Here is a 12570-nt window from a genome sequence, read left to right on the forward strand (position 1 = left end):
AAATGTGCTCTTTCTCCAGGAACCGAGCTGAGAATGGTGGCAACAGGTGCCAAAAATCTCTCTCTTTACAAGCTTCGAGTCTTCTTTCCTTTTTTGTTCTTATATCTTTTTTCTTTCCTTCTATCTTTTACTTAAAAAATCTGTTTCCGTGTTGAAATTAATGAAACTTTTCCAGCTTAAAATGTTGTTATGCTTTCATTAAGAGCTGTTTACTTTTAAAAAATTGAGCTGAAAAAAGGAGTTTGTAATTTTTCTTTTAGAATAAGACTCTTCTCTTTCCTGGATGGGGCACAAATCTAAGGTGAAAGAACATCACCTTGTTGTTTGAGTAGTTTTTAACAGTAAGACAGAATTGTAGAGCCACCTGGTGGACACATCTGAGCAAAACCACAAGGGCTGAAGGAAAACAGCAGATCAAAATGTAAATTGAGTTTTACTGTCAGTCCTTATCTATGGTTGTAATGTGACAGTGACATTTCAAGGCTATTTCTATGTTGTTAATGCTACTGGACAGAGTAATCATTCACCAACATTTACCATAAAACAGACTCATTTTTACTTTTTACTTTAAAATTAACCCAGAACAACGTTTTTTGTTTTGTTTTTTCTTCTTTTTTGGAGGAGCGGGGGGATTAAATGTCAATAAAAACCTGATAAAACGTAAATTACTGTTAAAACAAAAAAATAACTTTCAACTTCAAAACAAAACATTATGTACACTTTTGATTCTGAACTTTAGAATCAAAACCCCAACAGGAAAAAAGTAAGATTTTATGTTTGAAATGAACACAGTTTTGAGTTTATAAAAAACACCCATTTTGATTTTAAAAAAATATTTTCTTATTTTGCAACAGAAATTTTAGCCTGTGCTTTGAAAATTAAGAGACAAACAATTTTAAATTTGTATTATTTATTTATTATACATTTTTATGTCTCAAGATCTTTGAATTCTTTAGACACAAAAGGACGGCTTAAAATATAAATATTAGGTGACCGATTGGCTTATTATTCATACATTAAACTTTTGATGATCAAAAGGAAAATTCTGACTTGAAGACAAACATTACAGCATTTATCTACAGAAAGTATGAGAGCTTGATGCTGGGATGAGGAAGACCTTCAAGGAATAATTTTAGTTCAAGAAATTTAGTTCAAATTCCATATTCGTATTATCACTTTGCGTTACTCTGTGCTTTATAATTAAAAACAAAAATTTGATCTGATTTACTAAAAGGAAATGAAGAACAAATATTCAAAAAAAGTTTTTCTTCACAAACCAAAGCAAGTATGTGATTAAATGAATTTATCGGATGAAAACACTCCCACTACTGTGGAGCCTTTTGAATCAGGTGCATGAAGGTTATTTAGGAGGTTTTCTCACAGCAAGTCATTCTGCCTCCATCTCCACCTCTTCAACTACTGTAGACCTACAAACGACTGAAAAGCTGTGATAAGATCCATGTCATTTCTGAGCATCTGCTGGTTTACAAAAGTGGTTTGAGATTCTCTCTACAAGGTCAGAGACAGCTAAAATTGTTATTAACTTTTTTTTCAGAAAACACCGTGATGGATTAATGGACTCTAGTATTTTTTGGATTCGTCGACGCTTCCTAATATGGCTTTTGTGGCAGTTTTCAGCCAAACAGAGTCCAGAGAGATGCCAAAATTATTTTATCTCCAAGAACACAGGTTTATAACACTCAGACTGAACAAGAAAAGGTAAAAGATATGACTGAGGTCACAACATTTGTGGATGTAAACATCCAGATAATTCCAGTGACAGAGCACAGTTTAAAAAATATGAAAGAAAAACTGAATCTGTGCTGCACTAATGGAATAGTGATTACCAGAAAAACAGTTTTCTTTGAGAACTAAGTCAAAGGTGAAAAGAATGAAAAAAACGTAACTTTTTTTAGGTGAATCGTAATTCTCAACATGAGAAAGAAAGTTCTAAAAGACAAAACCAAAGTCTGTTGTGGAGCAAGTGTCTGCAGTTTAGTGTTTTAGCCAAAACTGAGCAGTCAACTAGTGGAAAAAGGCCTCAGCCTCTCAACACAGAGCAGGGAGTCATCACAGATAACTCCAGATAAATCGAGATCCTGGCAAAACACCTTTATTTTTGTAATTTTTATTTATTTATTGCTGGGTAGCACTTAAGAGAAAAAAAAAACTAAGAACTGGTAAATGTAAATGACTTCACCACATCAGATGCATCAATTGCTGTCCTGTAAGAAGCCTTCAGTTTTGGTTTTGGTATCTGCAAACTTTCCTTCTTTTCATTCTCAACTGAAGGCAGAGCTATATTAAAATCCAACAAAAACATATTGCAGAATGTTTAAGCATTTAAGCAGGCTTATTTTATTATCATATTTAACTATTGATTTAAAAATAAGCATCAATTAAATCACTTGGGCTATAAAAGTACTTTAATTTAACATCTATTTAAAAGTAAGTAAAATTTTGTTGAAATAAATTCAGGTGTCAAGGGGATGAAGTTAGCAGGGCTGACTAGAATAAAATTATAAATATTATTTTTTAATCATTTGCAGTATCAGCTTCTGCCAGACTGAGGCGCCATCAGACTAAAAAAGCATTTTTTTTAATCAAACTAAAGGTAGCAAATTTCTTTTTTTTTTTTTAAATTGAATCTGACCTACTGATAAAATGATTTCTTGAACTAAACATTTGGATTTAAAGATAAACAATTATTCTAAATATGAAACTGAAAAATAATAATTTAAAGTCATGTCAATTTATAATGCATTTCCTAACAGATCAGTAGACTTTCTATAAAGCATAAAAATGAAGTCTTTTTCATGGAGTGTAGCTAAATTCTTCATTTTTAGAGGAAAATGATCACATTGGAGCTGAAAGTGGACAGAGCTCTGCTCTAAATCTCTCTTTCATTCAGCTTCTTCTACTGAATGATTCTTGAATCACGTGTGTTTGTTTTGGAGCAAAGTGGTGCTTGTGCACAGCTGCTGCTTCCAGCCAGTCATCCTCCCAGCTCTGCTGCGAGCCCACCTGACTCAGTTGTCTCCTTCCTGCCCTGCATCTTCCAGTCTGACCTTGAAGTAGCATCTTTGCATGTGATGCTCGTGGCGTCCCATCACGTTATTCTTAGCCGTTCTGACGTTCTGGCTTCCAAGCGGATCCGTCACACTGAAAGGCCACACTTCAGCAGGATGGCGTGAATAAGTCGGGCCTGCTGGTTACGAGCGTCTCCGGAGGAAATGACAAATCATTTTAGATCATAAACAGCAGCAGCAGCGTCAGGAGATTGTCTGATGGAGAGCGTCTGGTGTGTTTCTTTTTTCTCTGTGAGGGAACAGGTCTTTAACTCACCAGGTCTTTGACTGGGTAGCTGTAAATTCTCTGCAGATTTTGAAAATTAAAACTAAAAGTAAGAAATCACATTTGAGGCCGGACTTGATAATTGTGACATGAAACCAATATGAAGAAACAGAAGAAAAATAATCATTTAGTGACAACTTTTTTTAGATCGTCTTAATCAGACTCGGGTGTTAAGTTTGTAGCCTGGCAACAACCAAACTGTCATCAGATGCAGCGATCTGGAGGAGACGGTCTTCATTATGCAGCTGGAGCTGGAGTTGCATTGAGCAGCATAGCTTAATTTACAATGTTTAGATTTTATATATAGTTTTAATCTGTCTGGACTGATTAACCTTGAACATCTCAACTGTATCCAAGCAAACAAAAGTAAATTATCTGCCATAGTTGTTTTTAAGCTTTATTTACTGGCTGTTCATTGACACTGACAGAGACTAAAACCACTAAAGATGAATCGACCTAATCAATAAATCAATTTATGTTCCTATAATCCAACTAGATCAATCTGTCTTAAGCAAGTTGTTAATCAAATTGACTAAAATCAGTATAAAATTGGCTCAAAATGAAATAAATTGATGATATTGATAATGGAAGATAGCATTTGGATTGAGACATGGTAGGTTTAGTGACAACACTCATGTGGTGTCAGCAAAAATGATCATTTGAGTCCAAAATGTGGAAGTATTTTTAATTTTGCAATTACATGTGACCATATAGTGTGGCGAATAATGCTCCGTTAGTGTGGAAAAACAACTTTATAAAAGCTAAAATGCAAAAAGGATTTGTCATTAATTGTTTGTTAGCACACAAATTTCATTTGCATTTCATTATCTTGCAAGAAATAGAAAAAACTGGAGGAAATTTTGACTAAAGATGTCCTGGATTGATTCTGAATCGAATCATTCAAAATGAACCAATTTTGGCATTTAACCGGATTATCAACCACACATTGTGCTATGAATTGAAAGGAATCTTTATACCCCTAAAACCTTGTGAATTTGAGGCAGATACTGAGTTTATTTTCTAATTTTAGTGATGAGAAGTTCAGCAAAATTTGCTTTCTGTGTCATCTTGTATATTTTGCAGCTGCACTCTCCCAGAAATATTGAACCGAACCAAGCCGAATCTGCTCTATTCCTTTGTGGTTTAATGTCGTCACTGCTGAAGGTAATTTGAGAATTCAAAGAATGGTCACTGGGATGATTTATCCTGGGACCGAAACACGGAAAACCTTCAGCAGGGAGTTTTTTTTGTTTTTTCTCTTTCATGTCTGACCTTTGCTGTAATGTTTGTTCTGTTCTGCAGAAAGAGGAAAACAGGAATCTACCACAGGAGGCAGCAGCTCTATATATCTGACTCTATGATTGTTTTAGTCTTTTGTTGTGAAGCTGAAAGGTGCTGGTTGTAAATCGTGCAGGTGTTTATCAATCAGGAGGTGTTGAAGGTTTTTAAATAACACATTTACTTCCTAGCTGCTGATGAAGCTTGTTGAGAGCTATGAAAGAGGGTTCAGAAGCAACTGTAATAACTTAAATTTGACACACGTTTGCTCTCCTGTCCAGTGCGCGCGCGGAGGGCGCGCGCGGGTCCCGGGGAATGCTGGAGTTGGCTCTGTAATGAGCATCATGAGGCGGGCTGTCGTGTGGGAGGGCTTTGCAAACATTCCCCTCTTATTGACCAGGGAGCAGAATCAGTTGGGGATTGCAGCAGCCTCAGACTGACTCAGAGGAAATCACAGAAGCGCACGTCGGTGCGTAACAGGAGCGGAATCGAGTTTATTCGGGTTGTGCGTGGTTAATGAGTGAATTGGGGCTTTTAGTTGCCAGGGAAGCAGAAGGGAATATGTGCTTGTTTCGTTTTAAGTGACTGTCATGGATAAATGTTGACATGAAGAAAAGTTGGAGCGTCCTGTGTAAATTCGGGGAGTTTGGACATCGTTTGGATATTTCTGTCTTGAAAATGCGTCGCTTGGGGACACATGGGCTTTAGAAGCAGGAAACCAAACCCGACCTCCGATGGCTAATGTGGAGCTCCTCTACTTTGATCAACCGGATCAGAGAAGCTCTTGCCACCTCTCAGCCAAACAGAGTCACACTGAGGGCGGCTGCGGAGGCGGAGAGCCGCCTCATCCCTCCGGAGGACAGAACTCAGCACCATGGACAGAGACCCTGAGAGCCGAGGAGGAAACAGCTTTCAGATGCAAACATGATGAAGACGAACGGCTGGTCTGTCAGCTGGCTCACCTGCACGAGGATGAGGAAGAAGATGGGCAAGAGGAAGAGCAGGACGACGTTCCGGAACTTTTTCTGTTATCCGATGAAGACCTGTCTTCGGACGGCTCGGGAAAGTCTGTGGATTACGGCTTCATCATCGCCGTCACGTGCCTGATCACCGGCATCTCCCTGGTCGCCATAACCTACACGGTCCCCAGGGACGTGCGCGTGGACCCGGACAGCGTGTCGGCCCGGGAGATGGAGCGCCTGGAGTGGGACAGAGCCAGAGTCGGCACCCATCTGGACCGGTGCGTCATAGCGGGGCTGTGCCTGTTGACCATGGGGGGCGTGCTCCTGTCAACGCTGCTCATGGTCTCCATGTGGAAGGGGGAGATGATGAGAAGGAGAGCACTGGCTGACTACAAACATGCGGCCAGGCTGTACGGCTCCCTCAGTCTGAGGACGGGATCCAGCCAGACTCTGGAGTCCTGCTCGCAGCTGTCAGCAGAGGAAGACGATTTGGAACTTCTCAGCGGAATCTAAACATATGGAGTCCTGGATATGACATAAAAAAATTCCCTCAATTTAGCATTTTGTGTAAACAAGTTCACAATGCTAATTTTGTTACCTCAAATTATTATTTTCTGCGACCAAATTAGGATCATGTGCGCCCAAGAGACCAATTTGTGCGCACAATGTGCGTATTTGTAGACAAATGTGAACTTGTGCGCGCAAAATATGAATTTTTGCACACAAAAAATGAAATATGTGAACAAAATGCTAAGTTGTGAACACAAATTGCTAATTCTTACACGCAACATATTAATTTTTGCACCTAAAATACTAATTTATGTGCACAAAATGCTAATTAAATCCTAATTTATGGCCACAGATTGGCAATTTGTGCGTACACAATGATAAATTTAGGATTAAAAAAAATATTATTTATTTAGTCCAGGGCTCCATACAAACACTCCAAGGCTCAAAGGGATTATAAATAATGTCCAGCTTTCTGCTCAGTTCATGTCAGTCTCTTGATGGTCTGGAACCTCAAGCATTGCAGGCTCAGCATTAGTGTCACGCTAAATGACATGGGAAGTCCACATCTTCTGATGCTGAGAAGGAAACTGGGTTATTAATGTTTTTTTTAATGTTTTAAACAGATTAAATCCCATCCCACAGCAGAATGTGCATCAAGTTGCTTCATCTTTTATTTTCCCACATCCCCTATACACAAATGCTGAGAAAAATGCTGAGTCGACTGATGTGTGGGAAGTCAGACAGTTCTTGACATGGTGACATTTGCATTTATCTGCATCCTAAATACAAATTCTTGCTATCCAGTTCAGATGAACCCCTCTAGCGAAGACTGGTTGCAGCCTCCTGGTCCCTTAGAGGCTTTAAAAAGAACATACAATTGGGAATTACAGTAGAATAATCTTCAAACAGGTGCAGAGACTTCAGGGAATTTATTGATAGTATGTGAATAAAAGTGAACCTGTTGCCTGTAGTGGTTTTTGCAGAATGAGCTCAGAGATGCCTGAATCTGAACTTTCTATTTTAAAAACCATATTTTCAGAAAACTGAATTCATCAACATTGAAATGTGGTGGAACTCATGATTATTATTGTGATGATTTTGAAAGAGGCAACAAAAATAGGGAGGATCTTCACCTAAAATGTGTGTGCTAAGGTTTCTCCATTCAGGTGAAATTTGAAAGTGGCTTTGAAGACTTTTTTTTTTCTAAAATTAGATCTTTTTTGTTTACATCAGTGTGTTTTTTTTTCTTTTTCATCTCTGGCTTGCTGTGCCCATGAACAGAAATACTCCAACCTTTCCTCTGCCGGAATTTATTCCCTCTTATAAAATATTCTTCAATGTTTTCTTACATTCTTGATGCTAAATAAAGTATATTGTGAATAGTAACATATGAAGAAGTTAAAGGTTTAAACATGAGCTGATGTGAAGTTTTATAAGTTTAACCAATTCAAATATTGTAATTTAAAGGGAATTTACAAACTTGCATGATATCTGAGCTTATTAAAAATACAATCTAAATTCAGAGGAAACTTATGAAATGAAGATTAACCAAAGCAAAAAAAAAAAATATTCCTTCTAATCTAATCTCAACTTCAAAAACAAACACCTATTCAAGTGTGTGGAAACGGTAATGAGCTCCTAAACGGACAGACAGCATACAGGGTTCCAACAATACAGCTGTCAGTCAAACCGCAAAAAGAATCATGAAACACCTTTAGGAAGGTAATTTAACGTGAAATCTGGCAACAAAAATAAAAGCTCATTGTTCCAGTCACAGAGCAGCAGCAACCAAAAGGGAAGGCTGTGAAAAGGGAACAGAATGATGGCCTAAAGGAGAAATCACAAGGGTCAGTAGAGAAAATTGTGCGTTCTGAGAATAGAAAGAGGGAAATTATTTCAGAGCCATTTATGTTAAGGAGAGCGGAGCAATGAAAGAAATGACCTGAACAAAATGTGTTCTGGGTGACTGCTCAGAAAAAGACGAGAAAACCTTCAATTCCCCTTCAGATAAAACTGAGAGAGCTTTTGAAACTAACGAGAAACATCTTAAATTGAAAGTGATGTCAGTTTTACATAACATGGATGACTAATGATCTTCCAGAACAATAAAAGTCAGAGAGAATACCAAAAAAATAAAAATTCAGCTTATTGAAGTTATCAAAAGGAGCTGAAAGGAAAGAAAATGTTAGGGGTGTAACAATTAATTGACTTTATAAATGAATATATTTCCTACAATCCAACCAGATTGATCTGAGACAAGCTGTTTATCAAATTTAACTTTACAAAAATAAATTATTTCAAATGAAAATAAGTCAATTATACCAATATTGGAAAATACTATTTGAATTGGAACACTGTAAATAGTGGTCTCTCAGCAGTTCAAAGCTGAACACTGCAGTGACCTTCATGCCTGAAAGGGTTAAATCCATATTTAATTTACACCTAAATATCCTGTAAGAAATGCAAATAATCTGGAAAACTTCACCTGCACTGTTCAGTACTCAGGTATTTACTTCTGAGTCACACTTGTGGCTAAAGATGTCTTGGATACATTTTAGGTTTTAAAGTTAGTGAATCAGATCGATCAAAATGAATCAATACTGACTTTGAATCACACCGACAACCACTAATTATGACTCAAATCATTGTAAATATGAATCTAAAAATGGCCTCATCTATCACCATCTATGTGGGACTAAAAATAGAACTTTTAGGGAAACAAGAAACTTTTAATCGATCGATTGATTAAAAAGCTGCATTTGTTTACAGTCATCGAGGAGATGCAAGTTCGCATTAAAATGTACAATCATGAAGGACGATGCATCTGACGTCATGGCAACAGATCCACTGGAACAAAAAGCTGCGTGTGCCTTGATTTGTTAGCTGCTAAAACAACCTGGATCAAGAATTATCTATTTAATTGGATAAATCAAAGTCGTATTTGCTAACCAATTGGTCAGTAAATTAAATAGTAAAAAAACAGCATCCTGTTTCCATTTTTTCCAGATTTGAAGTTTTAAATTCAACGCAACAGCAAACACAATCAAACATAAGCTGTGTAAGAGAAGAAGTTATAGAGAAAACAATGTCACGGTGTAGCTATGCTCTCCTGCTTTCAGACATTCGTGCCACAGGAGGTGTAATTAGATTCCGTGCTTCTGTGATCACATGCATCTGACTGCAGATGTCGTAAAACAAGCAAACACAATCAACAGATTGCAGGGGGAAGTTCTCCTGATAATTGCAGCCATTTAATTTTTCCTGTTAGGCCCCCGGATGAAGAGCAAGAAAACATTACACCAGCTGTTTGAATCAAAGATGGAAATCAAACGAAGCATGCGCTGCCTGTTCAAGCAGAAGAAGATGCTGTGAGGTGACGTCTGCGCGTGCATGCGCGTGCAGCTCAGTAGGTTCTGTTACCGGATGCATTAATGGTTTGCAGAATGACATTAAGACATTAAATCCATTTAAAATGTACTAGTGCTACAACTGCAGCTAGAGGCTTCTCCAGTTTTCTATGAGTGTTAGTTTTAGGTGAGTTCTTCATGGTTTCATGCATTTATCAGAATGACTTTTCCCATGGTCACCAGAGGAGGGGGCGGGGCAATGCTGCATTATGTCAGCGAGGCTCTCAGAGGCTCTTTGGCTCAGTGAGAGGAGGAAGTTTCCACATCAGCAAAAACATTCAGGTCATGCTTTAAAGGATTTTCCAACATATTATATCAGGTTAATGCTGAAATATTCCCACAAATATAGTGTAAACTATAGTTTAAAAGAGTAATCCAGTCAAAAGGATTTTTTGTTTAGTTGGAATCTAACCGGAAATCAAGCAAATCAACTTATATGCAGCTCGTATTTTAATTGATCTGTTGCCATGCCTTCAGGTGCATCATTCTTCAAGAGTACACATTTATATTCCCCTGAACGTCACAATTCTTGCTATTTATTTATATTTTTGTACTAATTAATTTCTTATCTTAAGTAAATTGTCAATTATTTTCTAAAGCGGCAGCCAATAAACCAAAAAAATCCCCCAAAAAAGAACAATATTGCAAAAAAGTACATATATTATTAAATATATTAAAAAAGACAGTTGTGTTATTGGAAGCCACTTTAAATGAAACTATAAAAATGAATTTCAGGTGAGGTCTAATACTTTGCAACACAATGCGAAGTATTATGCAAAGTAGTCTTCAACAGAATAATCAGTTTAGAGGTCATAAACCCTCTTTACATCTGCAGGAAGAAACCTCAAGAGAAGTCGTTAGGAGTGTCCTGAAATCCAAACTGTGAACTCTTCACATGGCACTTTCTATTTTGCAAAAATAGTGGCGTTAATTACCATCTATGGATATTCTTCCAACCTTTTAAGTGAGAAACACTTTTATTTAAAAGAAGAAAATTTCTGAGTTCCTCCAAGAATAAATCCTTGACTGAAGTGATAATGAGGGCCTTGCAAGAAAAGGCTAACTATTTTTTTCTCTTTAATTGTGATCGGGTCAAGAGTCATTTTTTCAGGGGGAGGAAACTGTTACCACTGCTTACTAATCAGTAAATACTGCACCCTTCATCTGCTTCCTCTAGAGAGTTAACATTCAGACTGCCCCACTCCAGTGTTTTCTCCTGTTCTCTAGTTCAGTCCGGTTTCCTCACACATTTACTTTATTCACTTTATGTCTGAATAATAGTGTCTGATGGATCAAACCTCTTTTTTAAGTTAATTCAAAGTTGTTGTGAGGATTGTTTTTAAGACAAAATGAGGGAAACTCAACATTACTGTGTGGAAGGATTTACATTAAACTGCATCTTTTAATTTAAGATCCTCACATATGGAACTCTACCTTTATTCTTCAGCAGTCTGCATCATCAGTCTATATATATGTAGTATTTGTTTCTGTTGAAGTGTAACTACAAGTTTCCAGCTTACAGTACAAGTTCCTGACAAATGAGTTGCCAAACACTGTAAATCCAGACTGACTCAAGGACGTGATACAATTGTGGTTCAGCTGGCTGACAGGTATACTTCTGAAAAACTGTCATTCCAGTTCTAAGACAGGATTCAGGGTCACAGGACTTCACCTAAAAATCATAAATTTAGGGTAATAACAATCTGGTGCAAGATGACAGTTAAGGTTGTGACTGCTCACGTTTTCTGTAATAAGTCCCAGAGAACTGTGGTTCAAAATAAAATGAAATCAAAACTGAAATAAAATAAAATAATTAAATTAAATTAAATTAAACTTTAGTCTAAGTGCTTTACATAGTAAAATCATGTCTGAATTTATAAGCTAAAAACAAAATAAATACTTCCCTATACACACCATAATAAAGCATAAAATGATTCATAGCTAATATTTGATGTAGAAATAGAAATCTAGCATGATCCTTAATTAGGGAAACAATATTTCGGGGACCGATCTGCACGATGGAGGGTCCTACCACAGGACTCTCCCACCCATCAAAGTTAGGAGCCAGACCCAGGAGATCCCACTGCAGATAAGGGAGGAGGAGTAAGGATCCTGAGGAGGCTCAATTGCTGATGTGGAGGATCTCTTTGGAAAAAAAAACAGATGTCAAACAAAATATAAAAGACATACATGTAAAAAAAATAGATTTATAGCTAGCCCAGTGAATAAATAAACACAATTTCATAAAAGTGAATGAAAAAGTCAAATCAAATAAGTAAAAACAGAAGACTGAATACATAAAATAATCACATAAATATATTCCTAGAAAACCTAAGAACCCCTAACCATTAGGAAATTTCCAAAAAACAAAATATTTATGAAAAAAATAAAAGTGTACATGTTTTTTTTCCAATTCTTTTTATCTAACTGCACAACGTCACTGTCGTGAAGCTGATTCATCCCAGCAGCCATAATTGGTTCCTGTTTTCCTTTTTTTTCCTGGGGACTTTCCCGGAAATAAAATAAAACCTGAAATGAGATAAGACACACACACACAATCATTTACTCCGTCATAAACTGCAGAAGCTCACTTTCAAACACTCACAGCCGGTGGCCCCCCCCTCCCCCACAGTCCCTCTTGAATGGAGATGGTCAAAGTAATCAGTCAGGGCAGCTGGCAGCAGCAAATGGAATTAGACTGCTGAAGGGGTCATGGGGGATCAGGAGCTTGGGTGTGGCTTTGCTCTCTGGGGAGCGGGAAAAGGAAAAGCTTTTGTGCTCCTGCTTCACATCAGTGTGTGGCATCCACTTATCATCAGCTGACACGTCCACTCATCACGCTGAGTGACAGAGCGCCGGGCGCGCTCCACGCAAAGCCTCTCCGGTACCCCCGCAATTCCACACACTTTGTGCTGCTGAAATTGTGAGGAAAACTACGCCTGCAGGTCTAAAGTGCCTCCTTTGAACTCCTGCCTTAAGTTAATGACTTATCCAATAATGATTCTCGTTACTCAAATGGTTGCATAGCAACGGCAGGCAGTCTCAGACACAGCGCTGAG

General features: G+C 37.6%; 1 protein-coding gene across 1 annotated transcript; it reads left to right on the forward strand.

Moving 5' to 3' along the window:
- The first annotated feature begins 4937 nt into the window (after positions 1-4937).
- On the forward strand, positions 4938-7671 carry LOC112160642 (transmembrane protein 74). The gene has a single exon (XM_024295301.2). The coding sequence runs from the start codon at positions 5367-5369 to the stop codon at positions 6105-6107; it is 741 nt and encodes a 246-aa protein (XP_024151069.2). The 5' UTR covers positions 4938-5366; the 3' UTR covers positions 6108-7671.
- Positions 7672-12570: the final 4899 nt, after the last annotated feature.

This window comes from Oryzias melastigma, linkage group LG11, assembly GCF_002922805.2.
Source record: "Oryzias melastigma strain HK-1 linkage group LG11, ASM292280v2, whole genome shotgun sequence".
Taxonomy (NCBI): Eukaryota; Metazoa; Chordata; class Actinopteri; order Beloniformes; family Adrianichthyidae; genus Oryzias; species Oryzias melastigma.

Coding starts and splice junctions, on each gene's coding strand:
- LOC112160642 (XM_024295301.2), top strand. CDS start 5,367: ATGGCTAATGTGGAGCTCCTCTACTTTGATCAACCGGATCAGAGAAGC.